The sequence below is a fragment of the Podarcis gaigeae genome, assembly GCF_964106915.1.
Source record: "Podarcis gaigeae genome assembly, chromosome: 1".
NCBI lineage: Eukaryota > Metazoa > Chordata > Lepidosauria > Squamata > Lacertidae > Podarcis > Podarcis gaigeae.
The window spans coordinates 57,620,361-57,641,668 of record NC_139678.1 but is presented as its reverse complement, the minus strand read 5'-3'; the positions used below and the strand labels follow the sequence as shown (position 1 = coordinate 57,641,668).

Sequence of the window (21,308 nt, the reverse complement as noted above, 5' to 3'; positions counted from 1 at the left end):
GTGCTAAACAAACAAGCATCTGGTTTGTACCATTGCAGTTTTCCTCCACTGTCTTCTTGCGTATCCATCAGCAGTTTTATGCTCTCCCATTAGTCTGTATGGGCTCTTTAAAACTGAATTAAGCAAGTGGCATAGCCCCACTGGTGACACCTGCCATGTTTCCAGCAAGTGAAAGAGCAGTGAAGCACTATGGCACCTAATGCCACATGGGATGCATGCTGCCTCTTATGCTGAAGGGCTGCTTGTCACATGTCCTGGCACTCTCACTTGATTACCTTAGTATGGGCATTGTGTGAAGACCTGTATTGTGTGAACTGGGACTCCACAGATGCAATTCCAGTCATTTCTGTTAGTGTGGCAGCTTCACATCCTGCTGTGATCAAGGGAACTGCAGAAGGAAGACAGAAGCTTGCAGTTTTGAAAAGTACAGCACAGCATAACAAACTGTGCTCCTGGTCAGACTAAGCAAGTAAAATAGCTTGATTTTCCGCCTGCCTTTTTGAGGCTTATTCTGGAGAGAAATCCAAAAAGACACTGCACGCATCTGCTAATGTAGTAAATAAAGCTTCAAGAGGCTATGTGTTATAAGCAGTGGCTAGTGAGGGCAGGGAAAGCTATTTGCAAACCTGTAAACATCTATTTAGTCATGAACCTGACGCCTGAAGAAAGGCCTAAATGTCTTCGTGGCTATAAGCATTCACTACTGCTTTCAAAAATATAACCCTACCTCATTCCCATAAAAGTAGCCAAGAATATTCCTGAAACATAGGAAAGCTAGCAAGGACATAGTTTTGGACAAGCATAGCAGGGATGGTCAAGGACAGAGAGTGTTTTCTAATGGGTCCCAATTTTTTAACCACATAAATGCTTAGTTTATGTTGGGCAGATGATCGTATGTCTCTGAGGCCATAGAGGCAAGAGTTGCCACATAGAATTTAGAGTTAAGTGGGGAGCCTCTATGACCTTGTTTGCACATAACAGTAAGCCAAATTATGGCTTGGCATGAATGAGCAAGCATGATGGCTGCACAGTGAGAAACTCATGGCTAGTTGCTCCTCCCAGACTCCTGCTGTTGTCGCGCTGCCAAGGGCTAATCCATGGTTTGGCTTAGAGCAAGACAAACCACAAGCCTGGTTTCAGACATAACACTAAGCCGAACTGGGTAGAACTGGAGCAGCAGGAGAAGAATAAGGCAGCTGAGATTTTCTCTCTGTGCACCAGCATGCAAACCAGGCCAAATAAGTAGAAAAGGCTCCCTGCTGCAGAAAGTACTAGTGAATTTGTGAACAGCCAGGAAGATGATAGCAGCGTGCTTAAAAGCATGGCCCCACAGCCCCTTTGGACTCACTTTCCCTCATCTGTGTAGAGAAGGAGTATTACTGGTTAATTCTCTGGGGTTTTCAAAAATGAAATGTGATCTCTTCTGATGTCGTTTTAGAAACTCAGATGAAACATTTCATATTTTGTGCATTATCCGATGTGAACTGTTTTACAGGAAAATGCAAAACAGTCACAAACCACTAATAGTCTGATCTGAGACTTGGAGTCTGGGAAGTAAATGCCTTGGACAGGGCATGTGGATCGCTGTATTTGCAAAATATAAGAAATTATGGCATCTTCTGCAGGCTGATACCCAGCACAGACATCTAAGGCAGACATGTAGATGCTGAGTAGTTTCTACAATGGTAACTTATTTCTTGAATATAGCTGATGAACATAAGGCTTAGGGTAAAGTCTAGTAGTAGGGTTGCCTGTCTTAAATATTCAACCATCTCTAAATTGTCTGCTATTGTAAACATTTGTTTTTGGCTACAATCTATCTGGCCAGAGAATCACACTTTTGTTTACTAGAGGCACAAGTTTAAGGAACATACTGTTAAAAAAAATTAGATTCACTGAGTCACATAAGAATCTCATGATGTTAAGGTTCAGGAAAGTCTCTTGTGCTCTGCAAGTAAAAACGGTCAGCTAAGTCCATGATGTTATGTAAAGTCAATAGAGTTCTTGTTTCATCAGTTTTGCTCATATTATATAAATTCTTAGTAGACATAGGAGGACCCCCCTGCAATCCTAGGGGGTTGATTATGAACAATACAACTTGACTTCTCACATAAGACAGATGATCTAAATGGGAGTGCTGCTTACACAGGACTATCATGTCATGGGGGAGAAAGCAAACAGAACGAGTTTTTATCATTACAAAATATGGATTATAGAAATCTACCATATTTTTTTTAAAAAAAATTCATCCTAAAATAAGGCCACTATATGAACATGGCAGAATTCTGTCCTGTCACCAACCCAAGGCCTCAGAAGTAGTGGCGTAGTGTGGGGGGGTGCAGGGGGGGCCGGCAGCACTGGGCGCAACATCTGGGGGGCGCTCGCTCGCACTTGCAGCTCTCTGCCCCTACCGGGTTAGGGGGCGCAAATTACTTGCCTTGCCCTGGGTGCTGACAACCCACGCTACGCCACTGCTCAGAAGTGTTCGTTTCTCAGTCTCATATAAGGAACAACAATCTTGCAGAAATTATGTATGAAATATTCCAAAGGCAGAAGGCACAGTAAGAAGGAAGTTCTAGTTTGTCGTAAGAATGGAAGAAGATCCTGCTGAATCAGACCCATCTCACTGAGCATCCTGTGCTCACAGTGGCCAACCAGATGCCCATGGGAAGCTCACAAGCAGGCCCTCATCGCAACAGCTCTCTCCTTTCCTGTGCTTCCCAACAACTGGTATTCAGAAGCATATTGCCCCCAACAGCAGAGTCAGAACATAACCATCAGGGTTAGCAGCTACTGATAACCTTATCCTCCACAAATCCATCTAATCCTCTTTTAACGTCATCCAAGTTGGTGGTCTTCACTGCCTCTTATGGAAGTCTTCTAAACGTGGCCAGGTGGTCTTCTTAAAATTAGACAATCCACTATATGAGCTGCTGTCTGGGAAGGTGTCCCTTTTATTGCACATCTGCTAAAATCAGGTGCTGTGAAATCTTACCGAAGCCAGACCAGGGAATGGCCTGAAGACATTAGAGGCCACCCACCACCTTGCTGAAGAAAAACAGGCCTTGGTCTGCTCAGTGCCTGGATGCGTCTTGTGAAATTTAGGGCAGTACCTGGCATACAGTTTTTCCCACCATGTAACATTTAGCACAACATGGAGTTATATTCATAAAAAAGCCACAGTTCTGTAACGCAACAGATACCACAGGTACTATGCTTCTGTGAGAATCCATGCACAACCCTTCTACAGGCTTTTTCAAGTCCAGGGAAGTGGGGTCCATAGTGGCAGTGGCAGCTGTGGGGACCTCCCTCACTTTCATAACTGGGGAGGCAGGGTGCTGATCCTAGCAAATTTCCAGCAATATCCTATTCTGATGTTGGCAACCAAGTTGCAGGCATCAGATGACACCAACAACGCTTTACATTTTTCTTATTAGACCTTACAATGCTTTCGGATCTTAGCCCCATGGAAGTAATAAGTGTAAGAGGAGGCATCTCTTTAAAACAAGAAATTTGCACATCATTTTAAAAATAATAATCTGGTACATAGCATCAGCACCACCAATCTCCATTGAAGTGCACAGTGGACAACTGATACTGTATTGCTTTGCATCCATCTCACAAACAGCCTCGTTGCAACAAAACCTGACACATTTTGAGGGCCCCTAGTGTACCAAAACCAGAACAAGGTCTCTCTTGTTCAAGCTAGCTGGCCTCCCTGCATTCATTAAAGCCTCCTCTCTCTTTTTGCAGCGCTCACAGTTTTTCCAGCCTACATTCCGTTTCCACCAAGTTGGCAACTTCTGAATTTTTATTTCTAGCTGGACGGCATACTCCCCCTCACCTCTGAAATAAAATGCTTACTGGCTTTCATCAAAGGAACCTAATGGGGGTACCAAGTTGGACCACCTCCAAGCTTGCAGATTGATTGTTTTGTTCCCTTGCTGCCGGTCAGAACAAAATGCTACACTCTTAGCAAATTTTGCGCATTTTGTACATTGTGATGCGTTGGGAAACAGGGCAGTGTGAATGGACTGAAGGGTCAATTCATCCTTCTCTCTGATATTTTCACAATGTACTCAGGTCCATTTAACGCATAACCAAATGATGCTAACCTTAGTGATGGAAAGGAAACAGAGCAGATGCTCAGGGGTGTCATCGCCACACCTCTGTTTGCTTTCCACATATCTCATCAATTTTCAGGATCTCTCTGAGAAACCCAAAAAGTGCTGGAGCAGAAGCATATGTGTCCTGTCAAGATGTGTTTGCCGATAGTGACATCTCCAAGGCACTGCCCCTCCATCAGGCAACAGGGGATTTGTTGCAACGTGAGAAGAGGCTTGTACTCACATTCTAGGACACAGGTTAGCATTTTGAATATTGCAAAACACCTTTCCAGGTAAGCGCAGTTTCTAGCGCCAGAAAGTCAGAGTTCTGTTGGTGTTGTAGTCGTTACCCCTTTAAATGGCCCCAAATTCATAACGATCTTCCAGCGAATGGCGTAGCATTAGTTGACTTAGAAAGAAGAGGAAGAATGGTGCCACAGCTAGTACCAGGCTTGGGAAATTGGGTTTCACATTTGTGAGTGGCCTGGGGCTAGGAGCTAAATTAGCTCACAGGGTGGTTGCAAGAGAGGGATGGACTGGAAAATAAATAAATAAAACCACGCGTGCTGCTAACGTAGATTCCACTAGGTTTTCAAAGAAATAACACATTTGTCAAACAAACTCATAGCAAACTCCACCTGGTCATTAAAGGTGGAACTACATGTCATATTGGCTGATGTATGTTTCCAACCCATGTTTGCATGGGTAATGCAGGACCATGTCCTGAGTAGGGAAGAACTAGCAGGTAGGAGGTGCTTAACCCTTCCCACATCCACATGTTCTGACTTACATATACTGTCCTTGGTGCAATTCCCCACCTCAGCCCCTGCCACTGGGAGAAGAGATTTAGCCTCTCCCCACCCCAGAGTGTCTCCCCAGTCTAAGGGTTATCTTCAAAGCATTGCTAAGGAGAATGTTCCATGAGTTATGTCAAGGTAATGAGAGTTGGCGCACTGTAGTGGCTAAAAGACTGACCTACCAAACAGAAGGTCCTAGTTGGAACCCTGCCTCTGTCACAAGCTCACTAGTTTGCCGTAGGCAAGCCACTTTCTCTCAGCTGCCACTACCCAACTACAATATGGGGAAATAGTAATACAGATTACTTTACAAGGTTGTTGTAAGGATTATAACTAGATAGTGCACATGAAACACTTTGAATTCCCAAAAGCTATAAACAAACATTAAATACTATTTTTATTCATGCAGACATTTGAAGGCCCAATTCTAACAAGTGCAAAGCAGACTCAATTTTTTATGCCCACGATTCAGTAGACAACGGCGTTCTCAAAAGTACAGATGAAAAACCAAAAAGGAGTGAACAAAGGGGAGCAAGAGAAAGGTAAGCAATCAACAGACTAATAAGTAAGGAATTCTTCCGCCCAATAGTTTCTTCCAGATGAAAAGAAAGTTTACTTTTGGCCATTGCCAATAATCCCCTTTATATTTCTTGTTATTTAGAATGACTGTTTAACACCAGTAGGTTTTGCATGGCAGCTAAAAAGCCACAGCATAGCTGGTAATCACCCCTTATATGTGACTAAGATCGTTCCTGGGTCTACAATGCACATCGAAAGTATGTTCCAGAAAACAGCAGTAACAACAACAATGCTACACAATGCAGCAGTGCAGCGTTTGCAGCTGATTTACAACAGGCAACTAAAAGTGGAGAGAGGTGAGGGTTGACTCTACAGCCTTGCCAAGACAACGTACGGTAAGTGAATCAGTGCCTTTATCCATCGTGCTGTGTGCCTGGCACACTCAAAGGCAACCTCCGTTTACTTTTCCCTCTTGCTGGAAAGGAAAGAATGGACTTTGGTGCAGGAAAGTATCCTCTGGAGCATTCATCCCACTGGCCACATTAAATGACAGGCATTGGGGTCATTGTGGTAAAACACACAAAATATACTTTGGAATATTTTCAAAGGCTCATTGGATTTTTGTTGACTGCGGTATAGCTGGCTGCCAGATATTTTGGGATCTTTGTTCACTTCCAGGTTACATTAAAGCCTGTCATTTGTTCAACCTGTTTTGATTAAAAACTAAACTGCATGGAACCTGGCTTCCTTAGGCATATCCCTTGCTAGATGAAAAATGGATCTGGCACACACAGTTCCCAAGTCTGAACCAGGCAGCCAAGGCATATGCATATCCCTATTTTTTTGAAAAAACGGAATCCCACTGATCAGCTGTTTGGAGCTAAATGGGAGGCTGCATTCAGTCACCCCCTCCCACACAGATGCAAACTCTCCTCTTCCCTGCCAAACAGCTGATTAATGGGACTGAAGCTACAGTTGAAGTGCACTTGCTCTGTTGAATCAAAGCCCACAAGTGCATATTGTTTAAACATTACTGTGCAATTCTTGTACATGGATTCAGTCAGTAATAATAGAGGTTTCTGCAGTATATATAACACTGATTTAAGAAATAAACTAGAGCCGCAGCCTGGAAAGGAATCCTGGTGTTTTTCCTCTCTGGCACGAAGCCCATGAGAAGAGGAGTTTGCGGGGAGGACAAAAGAAAAATGCTTATATATGAATGTGCATCCCATTCTAATCAGAGCCCTTCTCTGTATGCAACAGGGAAAATGAGATGTGGTCAGCATGGTGGCATCACGCTGAGCTGTCATAGGAATAATGACATGTCAAGAAGAGAATATGAGAAAACATCCTCATATTTTCTGTCCCACAAAGCCATCTTGCAAAACGCTGACTGACCTCTACACTAGGGATAGCAATTTCAAGCCCCAGAAGTGCTCTTCAGATCTCTCTTCATCCTTCACGACCATTACATTTACAAAAAGAAGAAGAAGGTTGGAGATGCTCTTAAGAGAGTTACTCTTCCTTTGCGGTATTGTCAAGGGCAGTGAACCTACCACATTTGCCTTTTGTGTTACATTTCCTGTGACCTCCTGGGAATTCTTTTTTTTTTTTTAAACCACTTCCATCTTTTCTTCTAGCCACAGCAACATAAAACAACAACAACTGTGGTATTCTGTTTGAAAGCCCATGGGGAGAGGGTTCCTTCATCACTGACAATTTCTTTCCCTTAGAATGTATCTTATTTAAACACATAGTTTCTTCTGAAGAACCAGGACATGTAGCTGTGGTGTTTTAATTGCACAACACCTTCCAAAATGCCTCCATATAGAAAGTCAGGCTCTACAGTTCACAAGATTTGCTCAAATATATTGATTCCTTCCCCAGGCCCCAGGCCCCAACCCCATCACCAGGGGCCTCTTACAAGGCCAAAGTGTGTTGCAATGAGGGCCAGGGGAAGTGAGATGAGTGATGATGTCATGGGGGAAGTGCTGTTTCCCTTGGCTCCTCAGAGCAGTGGGTATCTGAGGTCAGTGGTTGGGAAAGGAAGCCAAGACTCATCCCCTCTGCTCTGCAGAATTCTGAGCCAGCCCATTTTAAGCAAAACTAGAGTGTTTAAAAAATTATGGTGTGATGTCAGGTGGAGGGATGAGCGGAGAGGGGAACACAGGAAGCTGCCTTATACTGAGTTAGACCATTTAGCTCAGTACTGACTACACTGTCTAGCTGTGAGGACAGATCCACACCATAAATTTAATGGACATGCTTCCTGAGCTATTTGGGAACCACTGCATTATGGCCTTTCTCACAGAGCTGAGGAAAAGGAAGATGGGTGCCAAGCAGGATTAAAATATTAGGGATAAAACAAGAACTGAAGGTAGAGTCATACTCTTGTTTGGTTTCCAATCTCCTACCGTTTAGGTGTCAAATTAAAAACATCTAATTCCCTTGAGCTCTTGGCAAGTGATCACATGAACTTTGTTATTTGTTACCTTTCTAGTTTGCGGCCGAATCTACTATTGTCTGGTGTGGGTTTTGCTGTTTTTGGACTGGATCGGATATTGTTTTTTCTTGGACTGTAAGATGTCTTGAAGACTTTTCAGTGCAAAAGGCAGAGCACAAATATTTCAAACAGATAAGTAAATAACAATTTCGACTAGATATTATGGTTGCAAAGCAGAAACTGAGAAACCACCATGGGATCCATGCACAGAGAGAAATACATTCTGGACACTGGAAAAGGCAATTTCTGTATTGTCCAGGCCAATTCTGGACATCTGGTAATGGCTGCTTTGATAAACGTGTTGAGGATAATTATACAAGATATGTCTTAGCTGCACAAATCAGTGACCAAGGCAACTCGCTTTCCAGTTCCAGTTAGCTGTGAAAGTGAAAAAAAGGCACAGGCCGTCTTACAGGACTCACTGATACATGGAATTCAGCAGAACTATCAATATGGCTTAAAAGGTTGTGTGCCTCCAAATGAGGCTCTGTTAACCATGACCTACCGTTCATTATTCAAGGCCATCCTTGGTGGATCCAGGTTGGGGTTTTCCATAGACTCCATCTGAGGGCAGCGTAAAAAATAATAAAGGGTGTGGAGGGCATCAGGGGACCAGGAGATGGGTTGCTGCTGCTGCCTGTTTTGTCGTACAGGACTCATGCCAGGGCGGAGCGTGTTCAAACACTGCATATGGTGCATTGCTCGTGACACTAAATCACCTGGGAAAGGAGCAGAGGAAGAAAGAAAAATAGTATCATTTACTGAAATGATATATTCACCAGTTCCAGTGAGTGCCTTTCAGCCACAGTCACTGCAAATACAATCGAGAGGGAGCCATTTACTGTTTTCTGTTCATCCTCATAAAATTGTTGAGACTTTAAATAAGCTAACTGGATCTTTCTGCTAGAATTATGAAAGCTGCATTTGACTGTCAAGCACTGGCACAGTACTAAATCTTCCAATTTACAAGACCACCCCCACCTCACCAGTGTGCATCTTCTATATGAGACCTTAGAAGTTGATAACTGAAGTATGACACTTTGGTGGCACAATGGGTCAGTGTGCCTTGCTGTTAACCAGAAGGGTGGTGGTTCGAGCCCACCCAGGGATGGCTGTGGGTGGGATTTCTGCATTACAGGAGACTGGACTAGATGACCCCTCTGGGTGAGGAGATTTCACCCCTCCCATATCCAAGAATCTGCTGATGTTCTCTGCTGATTCTCCAGAGAGGAGGGGGCGGTTTCTGCTCTCTACTTATTCCGCTCCAGCCTCACATCAAAGAAAGAGAGAAACTGAGTGTTAGAGAGAGAGTGTGTGTTATCTCTGTAAGGTTGCTGCTAAGAGCAGCTGCAGACACACAGTGCAGTTCAGCATTTCCGCTTAGACCTCATTTAGCTCTGTATATAGTTGTGTATTATAGTTGTAGAGAGAATAAAGAAGATATTCTACAGAGCTGCTCTTCGAGTTGTTTATGCTCTGCTATACTCTGCTGTGCGACGACTGTCTTGTGGAAGTGAATCTGGTGCTCACAGCTCTGAGTTGTGAGTCCATAGCACTTTGACCTGTTCCTGTGCAGAAGGTGGTCTCTGGAAGTGCTACTCAGCTCGCCTGGCCCAGTCGGGGCTGAAGTGGATGAGTCCAGTTGGTGGCACTGGCTCAAGGGCGATGCTGACACTGGGTACCTTCCAACTCTATGATTCTATGACTTCTATGACCTTATAGAAGTAGCCTATCAAAGGCTACTAGCCATGATGCCTATGTTCCACTCTGAATACCAGTTGCTAGAATCACAAGTTGGGAAAAGTGCTGCTGAACTCAAGTGCTGTTTGTGGGCTTTCCACAGACATTTGGTGAGCCACTGTGAGAACAGGATGCTGGAGAAGACGATCCTATGGCTGAATCCAGCAGAACTTTTCTTAAGTCTATGGTTGTCAACAGCTACTTTATTTCAAGTAGGCCTGCACACTGTGACCCAGCAAGCCAAACGCAGCTGGCCTGCCAGGTACGGTGGCCCATCAGGGGCCAAAAAACCCCTCCTGTTTGTTGCTGCCTGTGTATGACTGCAAAAAGGAGAGGATTGCTAAGCATCTGGCTACCTCCCATTCAGCTTGATGGGTCACAAAGACTTATAAGGGCAATACTACATTTTATATGTACACATGTAAGCCACAAATTCCTATTTTTCTTTGGGAATCCTCTTATTTCTCAGGAAGCTACAGCAGGAAAGAGTCTTCCATTGTTCTTTTATGATTACAATGCTGGTAAAGGGTATAAAATTGCAACGAGTCAAGTTGATTCCCGAAAAGACACCTAAGGGTGTCTTTCCAACCAATGAAGAGAGGAAACCAGGTCGCAGTCATAAACACTAGGATGCTTAAGGCGTTTCTGAGGCTTGTTCTTCATTAGAGAATAATCTGCATTGGCATCAATGGTACTTCTAAGCAGATGCAAAAAGACTATTCCTATGCACATTTACTCATAAGTAAATCCAATTGAACACAGTGGAACTTACTTTTGGAGTAAAGACCCCCACACAAATATTCTCGAATCCTGAGGCTGGATATTGAATAGAATTGAAAAATTGTAGCCACATTAACATCCTATGAATTTTCTGTTGGTCTAATCTGCAATGCTGCAAATTTATACAAGAAGTACATCTGGAATTCAAATTTTCAGTGCAGAATAATACACATATCCCTTACCCAGTATTCCCTCCTTGCTGTACTGGCAACTTCTGACCACATTTTTTTATAAAAGAAAGCTACTAAGCAAATATATAAGGAGATCCATTCATTAAATACAATCACTGAGCCAGCCGAATAGAGAGTAGGGAAAGGAAGCTGCATTCAATCATGGACTTCTGCTACAAGTGCTCTCTTGTGTCACAGAATATACAGGTATGTAAAACTTTTTTTTTTGAAGGGGGGGGTGAAACCTCAAATTAAGGCAGGTTGTGAAATAAATGGTGAGACCTATAAGGTATGTGCTGGCTTCTGACAGCAGCGTTTGCATGGTGGTGGACCAGGGGAGGAATGCCAAGAGGAATGTTTTTCCAGGAAGAAATAAGCCAGCAAAGCACAACTTAAAGGGTCATTGTTCAGCAGCACAGGCTCCAAAACGTAGTTTGCATTAATCAAAATATAAACAGACTTTCCAAACCTAGCATGAAAAAAACATTTTCATGATTTTCCTCTGCTTAAAAAAAGAACAGAAAACATTGAAGTTAGAGAAAGCTTTTTTTAAAAAAAAATATAGAAGGCAAAATTGGCTGCTCAACTGGAGAACTGGCCCTTTGGCATTTGTGCATTCCCAAGCCGAAGGTCAAATAATCACCTGACTCACAGCATTATCAAACTCACAGCTTTTAGGCTGGTTGTCACATTCCAGCCAAATGCTACAGCCCACCAGGTGCTTAACAACTCTCCTCTTTGTGCAATTCCAGGTAGCTTCAGAAAAGAAGCCAGTAAGATGCAGTGGTTAGAGTGTTGGACTAGGACCTGGGAGGCCAGGGTTCAAATGCCCATGCAGCCATGAATCTCACTGAGTGGCCTTGTTCTGGTCACAACCCCTCAGGCCTAGCTGTAGAGTTATGAAGAGGAAATGAGGAGAGGGAGAACCACATATGCCATGGAGGAAAGGCAGGGTATAAATGTAGTAAAAAAAATACAGAGTGGGTTTTATCAGGCATTCGGGGTGAGCAATCTATAACTCACATAGTGTATATAGCTCAGAGATAGATAATTTGAGATGCCCAATTTTGCCAGAGGTATACAGCCCCATGTTTACTACAACAGTGGCAATGCTGCAAAAGCCAAAGCAAGTGGTGCAGACATAAACTACTATTGCACAGTTGGGGGGGGGGAATGGTTGGAGGTGAAAAGTTTTTAATGCCTCCAGCTCTAGCCTGGGGAGAGAGCCAGTGTGGTGTAGTGGTTAAGAGCGGTAGACTCATAATCTGGTGAACTGGGTTCGCGTCCTGGCTCCTCCACATGCAGCTGCTGGGTGACCTTGAGCTAGTCACACTTCTCTGAAGTCTCTCAGCCCCACTCACCTCACAGTGTTTGTTGTGGGGGAGGAAGGGAAAGGAGAATGTTAGCCGCTTTGAGACTCTTTTGGGTAGTGATAAAGCGGGATATCAAATCCAAACGCTGCTGCTGCTTCTTCTTCTTCTTCTTCTTCTTCTTCTTCTTCTTCTTCTTCTTCTTCTTCTTCTTCAGGAAATGGCTTCCTGACCATGCTGTCACCTTTCTCACCTCAAAGTTTCTCCTCTTTGCCTTCAAAACCCTCCACAGCCATGCCTCCTTTATATTTCTGCTCTTATATACTGACACATTTCTAGTCGTCACCCTTGCTCCTCCACTTCCACACCTTCCGCCATCTGAAAGTTTCCTGCAGGCCCTGCCCCACCATTAGACAGAGTGAGTTATTGCCTCGGGTGGAAGATGCAGGGTGGGCAGGCAGCCTGCTATTCATTCTTCCCAGGACCCTTGGCCATTCCCTTCTTTGTGAGATCAGAGCTGTGCCCATCATGCACCACCTAAAGCTAGCCAAAGCTGTTCCAGTTGTAGGTGCCAGAGACAAATTTTCTGTTGAAAGTCTTTCAAGACTTTCATGATGCCCAGACTCGAGACCACCAAGGTGAAGGGTTATTTAGGTGTTTTAGTGGAGTCAAATTTTAGCTGTGGAGATCACGTTATTGCATTTTTATTGTTAGATCAGGGGATTGCTGAATTTCGTTAATGTGATGTAGCTTGTTGTTCACGGTTATTTAAATTTAACTTTTTGATTATGGAAATGTGGCATGCAAATTAATGATGATGATGTTATAGACTTGCAGTGAATAGGTTATCTACAGCACATTCATAGAATCATAGAGTTGGAAGGGATCCTGAGGATATGTGTAACTGCAATAATCTCTGCCTCCATCACTTTCCTCTTCTTCCTCTGTTTCCTTCCTGTGTCTAAGATTGCAAACCTGCTGAGAAAGGGGGCTCTCTGGCCTTTATCTGTAAAGCATAATGTACACTGACAACAATTAAACAAATAAAGATCACTGTAGGAAATTATATTTAAAATACCCAGTGAAGGAATCTGAATTTTCCTGAGTAATATCACAAAACACTAATACCTTGAACAACATGGGCCCAACACCAAGATTTCCTCTGAGTTCAATATGGAAAGGTCCCATATTTTTTGAAAACAAGCGATCATATGCGGGCGGAACTCACTCAGTTCGGAGATGCTTCCAACACAAGTTGCCAGGAGAGACTGTTCTAAAGTTCTAAGTTCTAGCTGGGCGTAAGCGTCAGCTCTTCCATTACTGCACATGGATCCATCGTTGTAAGGACTGAAGTACGCAGGCAGAGAAAGTACACCTAAAAAGAGACAGAGAAGAGAAAACACGCCTGTTAGAAAGCATCAGGATAAATAAAACAACACACAAGAAAGAGGAAGAATGGTCAAAAGCTCCATCTCTGTACCGCTTCCTCTGCGGCAAGCCACAGTGCTGACTTATGAGAAGTAAATAAGATTGATCCAACCCATCTTAATTCCCGGTGAACTTCCAGAACTGAGCACGACCCAATCAAAGTGGTCGGTCACATCTTCTGCTATCTTGTAGGGCCTCTCAACATGCCTAAGAGTGGTAGAATTAGCGACAGTACCTGGATTGGAGACCTCTGAAGTCTCTTAAATAACAAAGAATGGGTTCCCACCTATCTAAACCACTTGTTTAGCAGTAGGGCTGTTACAAGTAGAGATAAGCATGTTTTGCAAAGTAGACTTGTGCCCACAAACGTCCCTTGCAGAACTTAGTAGGATCCAACCATGGGTTTGGTTTCATGCTCAGCATTTGCCTGAACATCTGGACTACAATTTGCTTCATATGATTTGTGTCAAAATGTGGTATGACATATATAAGCTGCTTTGTACAATCATAGAATCATAGAGTTGGAAGAGACCACAAGGGCCATCAAGTCCAACCCCCTGCCAAGCAGGAAACCCCATCAGAGCACTCCTGGCATATGGTTGTCAAGCCTCTGCTTAAAGACCTCCAAAAAAGGAGACTCCACCACACTCCTTGGCAGCAAATTCCACTGTCGAACAGCTCTTACTGTCAGGAAGTTCTTCCTAATGTTTAGGTGGAATCTTCTTTCTTGTAGTTTGGATCCATTGCTCCATGTCCGCTTCCCTGGAGCAGCAGAAAACAACCTTTCTCCCTCCTCTATGTGACATCCTTTTATATATTTGAACATGGCTATCATATCACCCCTTAACCTCCTCTTCTCCAGGCTAAACATGCCCAACTCCCTTAGCCGTTCCTCATAAGGCATCGTTCCAGGCCTTTGACCATTTTGGTTGCCCTCCTCTGGACACGTTCCAGTTTGTCAGTGTCCTTCTTGAACTGTGGTGCCCAGAACTGGACACAGTACTCCAGGTGAGGTCTGACCAGAGCAGAATACAGTGGCACTATTACTTCCCTTGATCTAGATGCTATACTCCTATTGATGCAGCTAAGAATTGCATTGGCTTTTTTAGCTGCCGCGTCACACTGTTGGCTCATGTCAAGTTTGTGGTCAACCAAGACTCCTAGATCCTTTTCACATGTACTGCTCTCAAGCCAGGTGTCACCCATCTTGTATTTGTGCCTCTCGTTTTTTTCCCCCCCAAGTGCAATACATTTCTCCCTGTTAAAATTCATCTTGTTTGTTTTGGCCCAGTTCTCTAATCTGTCAAGGTCGTTTTGAAGTGTGATCCTGTCCTCTGGGGTGTTAGCCACCCCTCCCAGTTTGGTCTCATCTGCAAATTTGACCAGGATTCCCTTGAGTCCATCATCCAAGTCGTTGATAAAGATGTTGAATAAGACCGGGCTCAAGACAGAACCCTGTGGCACCCCAAGGATGTTTGCAGAATCTGTCCACAAGACAAAGGCTGAAATACAGTGGTACCTCGGGTTACAAACACTTCAGGTTACAGACTCTGCTAACCCAGAAATAATACCTCAGGTTAAGAACTTTGCTTCAGAATAAGAACAGAAATCGTGCAGCGGCAGCGCGGCGGCAGCAGGAGGCCCCATTAGATAAAGCGGTGCTTCAGGTTAAGAACAGTTTCAGGTTAAGAACGGACCTCCGGAACGAGTTAAGTACATAACTAGAGGTACCACTGTAGAAGACTGTCTGGTCACTTCTAGCCCAATGATTCTGGCGGCGGAAGAGACCATATGTCAACTTAGCATTGACACTTACACTACTACACTGGACAAAATGAGTTCTAGCGTTATACAGTGCAATGAAAATGAGGTCATTATCAGTGAAGGTTGAGCCAATTAGTTCTGTTAGCTTAGCACTAGAATAGTAAAGGCAGAATAAAAGCGCTCTAAGAAACTATGGCTCGGGCTGCTGCCTGTACGTGCCAGAAAGAAACAATGGTCAGGATCAATGAGAAATAAAAGCCCCTTCATTCAGTTTTCAAAAGACTGTAATGCTGCATTGGGCAAAACAAGTGATCTGTACATAAACTGCCATTGCACAATTGTAGCAGGGCAGATTGTTTTAAGCACTTCCAGCTTTGGTCAAGATAATAGGAAATGAGTGTAGACTACGAAGTGAGTTCAGTGGACCTTTGAATACCAGATGCTAGGCACAAACAGGCAATGTTGCTGCCCTCATCCCTTGTGTGCTTTTCAAAGGTCTCTGGCTCATCTCTAGTTAGGAAAAGGATGGTGGATTAGATAGGTTACCCTCACATGGAAGGATGGTAACGTCAGAGGTGGGACAGAAGAACTAATGTGTGTGTACTCTCTCTTTTTCTCACCTCATGTGCAGGAGACTCATTGGTTCTATATTGTCTGATTCAGCCCACAATGGATAGAGAAAAGATGTGTTTGAGAGAAGGTTGGATAGTGTTTCTGTTACAGATCTGAGCACCTATGCACGCTCTGTGGAAACATACTCCAGTCATGACAGACAAAGCTATGCTGCTATATCTTCTAGAGATGGCAATTCAGGTGTCCTTTTGGCATGTTATCTGGTAGGCACTGATAACATTTGCTATCAGCAAATCTTGTTTGTGCTGATGAGATCATTCTACAACTGCAATCGCATCTAGCTGAATGAGTGTTGTGCTAATTTGAAGCAACACAATTGTCAAAAGAAAGACATATTAGGATACTTGGTTTATTCATCATGATGTTCCTGCCCTTCGACTTTTGGCTGCAGCATTTGTTTCCCTCGCTGATCTCACATGCCTTCTTTTCACATGCTGGTGAGTAGGAAAGCCAACAATGACATCAGCAAGGACTTCCTGGGTATTCTGGGGAGAAGGAAATAATGCAATCTGCTGTGTCTTTGCACTGTACATCATTGTGAGCTAATGGGAAAGCCCAGCCAGCGGACGAAGTCATTTGCATATTTGGAAAGCAGAGAATAAACAGCAGCAGCACATGCCAACAATATATATTTTGTTGGAAAACACAGGGAAAACTACCCATCTTCGCCCCCACCGCAAAAAGAAATCAAACTGATTCCGATTCCCTTTCCCTACATTAATACCCCAATTTTTCCCCCTAGTGCACACACTGATCTCACAACTGTGGCAAGGTGAAAATGGGCTGATTTCCAGATGATTAATTCAGAAGCACACAATGCCATAGAAGGTGGAAGGAGAAACTAAGGAATGTGCTAATAAAACAAAATGATCACTTAGAAATAAACAAATAAAGCTACACTTACTTTGTTCCAGGAAATTTTGATGCCTTTAAAAAAAAAAATAACTATAGGAAATAAATATTTTTATATGGACATAACCAGATGGGCAGCATCGAAATCAGATTGATTATATTCTCTGCAGCCAAATATGGAGAAGCTCTATACAGTCAGCAAAAACAAGACCTGGAGCTGACTGTGGCTCAGATCATCAGCTTCTTATAGCAAACTTCAAGCTTAAACTGAAGAAAGTAAGAAAAATCACTGAGCCGGTAAGATAAAATCTAAATCAAATCTCTTATGAATACACAGTGGAAGTGAGGAACAGGTTTAAGGATTTAGATTTGGTAGACAGAGTGCCTGAAGAACTATGGATGGAGGCTCGCAACATTATACAGGAGGCAGCATCGAAAACCATCCCAATGAAAAGGAAATGCAAGAAAGCAAAGTGGCTGTCCAACAAGGCCTTACAAATAGCGGGGGAGAGAAGGCAAGCAAAATGCAAGGGAGATAGTGAAAGTTACAGGAAATTGAATGCAGATTTCCAAAAAAATAGGAAGGAGAGACAAGAAGGCCTTCTTAAATGAGCAATGCAAAGAAATAGAGGAAAACAACAGAATGGGAAGAACCAAAGATCTGTTCAAGAAAATTGGAGATATGAAAGGAACATTTCATACAAAGATTACCATAATAAAGGACAAAAGTGGTAAGGACCTAACAGAAGCAGAAGACATCAAGACAGTGGCGTAGCGTGGGTTGTCAGCACCTGGGGCAAGGGAAATAATTTGCGCCCCCTAACCCATGGATTTTAGCACTCGAGTCTCTTCCACTAGATTAGTTAGTGTGAGCGCGCCCCCCCCATGTTGCGCCCGGTGCGGCCGGCCCCCCCTGCACCCCCCACGCTACGCCACTGCATCAAGAAGAGGTGGCAAGAATACACAGAAGAATTATACCAGAAAGAAATGGATGGCTCGTACACCCCAGGTAGTGTGGTTGCTGACCTTGAGCCAGACATCCTGGAGAGTGAAGTCAAATGGGCCTTAGAAAGCACTGCAAATAACAAGGCCAGTTGAAGTGATGGTATTCCAGCTGAACTATTTAAAATTTTAAAAGATGATGCTGTTAAGGTGCTACACTCAATATACCAGCAAGTTTGGAAAACTCAGCAGTGGCCAGAGGATTGGAGAAGATCAGTCTACATCCCAATCCCAAAGAAGGGCAGTGCCAAAGAATGCTCCAACTACCGCACAATTGCACTCATTTCACACGCTAGCAAGGTTATGCTGAAAATTCTACAAGGAAGGCTCAAGCAGTATGTGGACCGAGAACTCCCAGAAGTGCAAGCTGGATTTAGAAGAGGCAGAGGAACCAGAGACCAAATTGCAAACATGTGCTGGATTATGGAGAAAGCTAGAGAGTTCCAGAAAGACATCTACTTCTGCTTCATTGACTATGCAAAAGCCTTTGACTGTGTCGACCACAGCAAACTATGGTAAGCTAAGAAATGGGAGTGCCTGATCATCTCATCTGTCTCCTGAGAAATCTCTATGTGGGACAAGAAGCTACAGTTAGAACTGGATATGGAACAACTAAATGGTTCAAAATTGGGAAAGGAGTACGACAAGGCTGTATATTGTCTCCCTGCTTATTTAACTTATATGCAGAATTCATCATGCGAAAGGCTGGGCTGCATGAATCCCTAGCCGGAAGATTGCCAGAAGAAATATCAACAACCTCAGATTTGCAGATGACACAACCTTGATGGCAGAAAATGAGGAGGAATTAAAGAACCTTTTATTGAGGGTGAAAGAGGAGAGCGCAAAATATGGTCTGAAGCTCAACATAAAAAAAACGAAGATCATGGCCACTGGGCCCATCACCTCCTGGCAAATAGAAGGGGAAGAAATGGAGGCAGTGAGAGGTTTTACTTTCTTGGGCTCCGTGATCACTGCAGATGGTGACAGCAGCCATGAAATTAAAAGACGCCTGCTTCTTGGGAAAAAAGCAATGACAAACCTAGATAGCATCTTAAAAAGCAGAGACATCATCTTGCCAACAAAGGTCCGTATAGTTAAAGCTATGGTTTTCCCAGTAGTGATGTATGGAAGTGAGAGCTGGACCATAAAGAAGGCTGATCGCTCCAATACTTTGGCTGCCTCATGAGAAGAGAAGACTCCCTGGAAAAGACCCTGATGTTGGGAAAGATGGAGGGCACAAGGAGAAGGGGACGACAGAGGACGAGATGGTTGGATAGTGTTCTCGAAGCTACCAGCATGAGTTTGACCAAACTGCGGGAGGCAGTGGAAGATAGAAGTGCCTGGCGTGCTCTGGTCCATGGGGTCACAAAGAGTCGGACATGACTAAACGACTAAACAACAACAACAACAAACTATCATTATCAAGTCAAACCACATAGTCCTTGTTTTTCAAAGTGAAGGGTTTGATGAATGATGTGGTGAACTTAATGGCTTAGTAATTGGGTCTGTCATTCATATCATCAACATAGTATCAGCTTGAAAGAGAGATTTCAGATACGTCTTTTCTTGGATTGGGGAAAGGCTGGCAGATAGACACTTCTGTGGCTGCTACTATGAGAGAACAGAAATATTCTACTGTTGAAGCTCCCAGGATCTAAGAAACAGCAAAAAGACTAATGCCAATCAAAGTGTTTACATGATCCTCTGATATGCCAATGCTGTTTAAGTGTACCACTTTCATGTGTTTGGATAAATGGGGGCTTATGGTTTATGGCTTCTTTTCAAAAGAAACCAGTTAGAAATTCTACTCTTAACACATTACCAGAAGAAAATTATTGCCAACCAGAAACTGATTCAGAAGCTGTACCAAATCCATGCTGCAGAGAGGATTTTGCTGGCCAAACTCCAGCACAGAATTAAATGCACTTAAAGCTTTAAACGTTGTTGGATTGTGGTTGTTATCTCTCAGATAAGTGATGTTCTGGTTCTCTCACATCTCCTGAGTTTTTGAAGATTCCAGCCATAAATGGTGGCCCATTAAATTGCCAACTCATATATACCAGCATCTGTACTGAGACTGTACTCAGAGCATCTCTGCAATGTGGTGATCAAGACTGAACAGAGCAAAAATAATTAGTTTCTGGCATTTGTCAAAGTCTTTGAAATAGCAGTTGGGAATAAGGTATGTTTATTCTACCTCACTCAGTACAGGAAACCTGCTTATGGGCTCTGCCAGTACCGTTAAAAAGCTGGCGCGACAGGGTGGAGTTCCAGTAAGCCCTTTCTTAAAAAACAAAATTATTTTGCCAGCTTAAAAAGTTTTTTTTTAAAAAAGATTCCTGTCTATAACATGATACTTTTTAAAGGAACTGAAATATTTCCAGCTTCCTAGGCAAAATCAGTTCAAGGAAGGGGAAGGAGGAAATTGATTTCTCTCGCCCCCCCCCCCCCGCTTCCATCACTTCATTGCTTCTGGTTTCAAACAAACTAGTTTGTATGTGAACAAAGATGAGCAAACCATCTGGAAACTGCAATCTGAACTTTTATTCCTGATAAGGCCCAAACTAAACTTGAGTTTTGATGTATTTTTGCATTTAATATGCAGGTTTTTTAAAAATGCAAATAACATCAGCGGGTGTGTGTGCTGATAATTTATTGGTACAGTGGTACCTCGGGTTACAGACGCTTCAGGTTACAGACTCCGCTAACCCAGAAATAGTACCTCAGGTTAAGAACTTTGCTTCAGGATGAGAACACAAATAGCGTGGCGGCAGCGGGAGGCCCCATTAGCTAAAGTAGTAGCTCAGGTTAAGAACAGTTTCAGGTTAAGAACGGACCTCCGGAACGAATTAAGTTCTTAACCCGAGGTACCACTGCATTATGGCAGACACAGAGGAGGATTTAACCCTTTGCTCCCCTGCTGTGACAATGCGGAAATTTATTTGGTGAATGCCTCACTGGGCATTACCACAGAATTACCACAGCTTCTTTGGCCAATCCAAATAGGAATCTGAAAACCATTTTTAAAAAGGTGTTTTACAGACGTAAGGGGAAAGGTATTTCATAGTGGAGAAGAAGCCTCTGGCTGTCTAGCACTTTGCATGATTTCAACATTAGAAGGCAATTTCCTAGTCTTTTCGTTGTCAATTCTTAGTGGCTTTCTGAACAATTGCATGGCATCCAGAGGTGAAGACGGGGCCATTCCAGGAATGGCAAAGAGCCAGTAAGAAAAATATGAAAAGCTTAAAATTCCCCACTCCTGAGACTCTTGTTACTGATTTGTACAAGAATGTGAGTTTAAAAATCTGACTCTCTTAGAAGTACGCAGAGACTACGTACGTATGCCCCGTGGGCTGGTGGTCAATGATCACTGCAGGGCATAAGTCAGGAGGAATGTAAAGAAGTCAAATTGTTCTGCTCATTAAACAGGTTTAAAAAACCCCCAAATACAAGTACATCCCCCCCCATATTTTTCCTCTGGACAGAACAAAAAAAAAAAAAGCACAAGTAAAGAGAAACTATAGTCAGTTCAGGAAATTAAAGGGAAAGAAAAACATTTGAGGAAAATGGCGATACTCAGGAAAAGCCCTGAAGGCGTGCAGCATTTCCTCAGTTCTAATAAAAATTAGAAACTGCATTCATATATAGCCTAAAATAATATTTTTTAAAAACCCAAACCAAAAAAGACAAACATCATGTGCCAA

General features: G+C 43.2%; 1 protein-coding gene across 1 annotated transcript in view; it reads right to left on the bottom strand.

The window, feature by feature from the left end:
- ABTB2 (ankyrin repeat and BTB domain containing 2) overlaps positions 1 to 21,308 on the bottom strand; it is a 152,513-nt gene that overhangs the window by 36,964 nt on the left and 94,241 nt on the right. Inside the window, exons 2-3 of the mRNA XM_083749927.1 lie at positions 13,154 to 13,300; positions 8,431 to 8,644 (exon numbers count right to left, since the gene is read on the bottom strand). Of these exons, the coding sequence (XP_083606053.1) occupies positions 8,431 to 8,644; positions 13,154 to 13,300 (361 nt within the window). The remainder of the gene's footprint in view (positions 1 to 8,430; positions 8,645 to 13,153; positions 13,301 to 21,308) is intronic.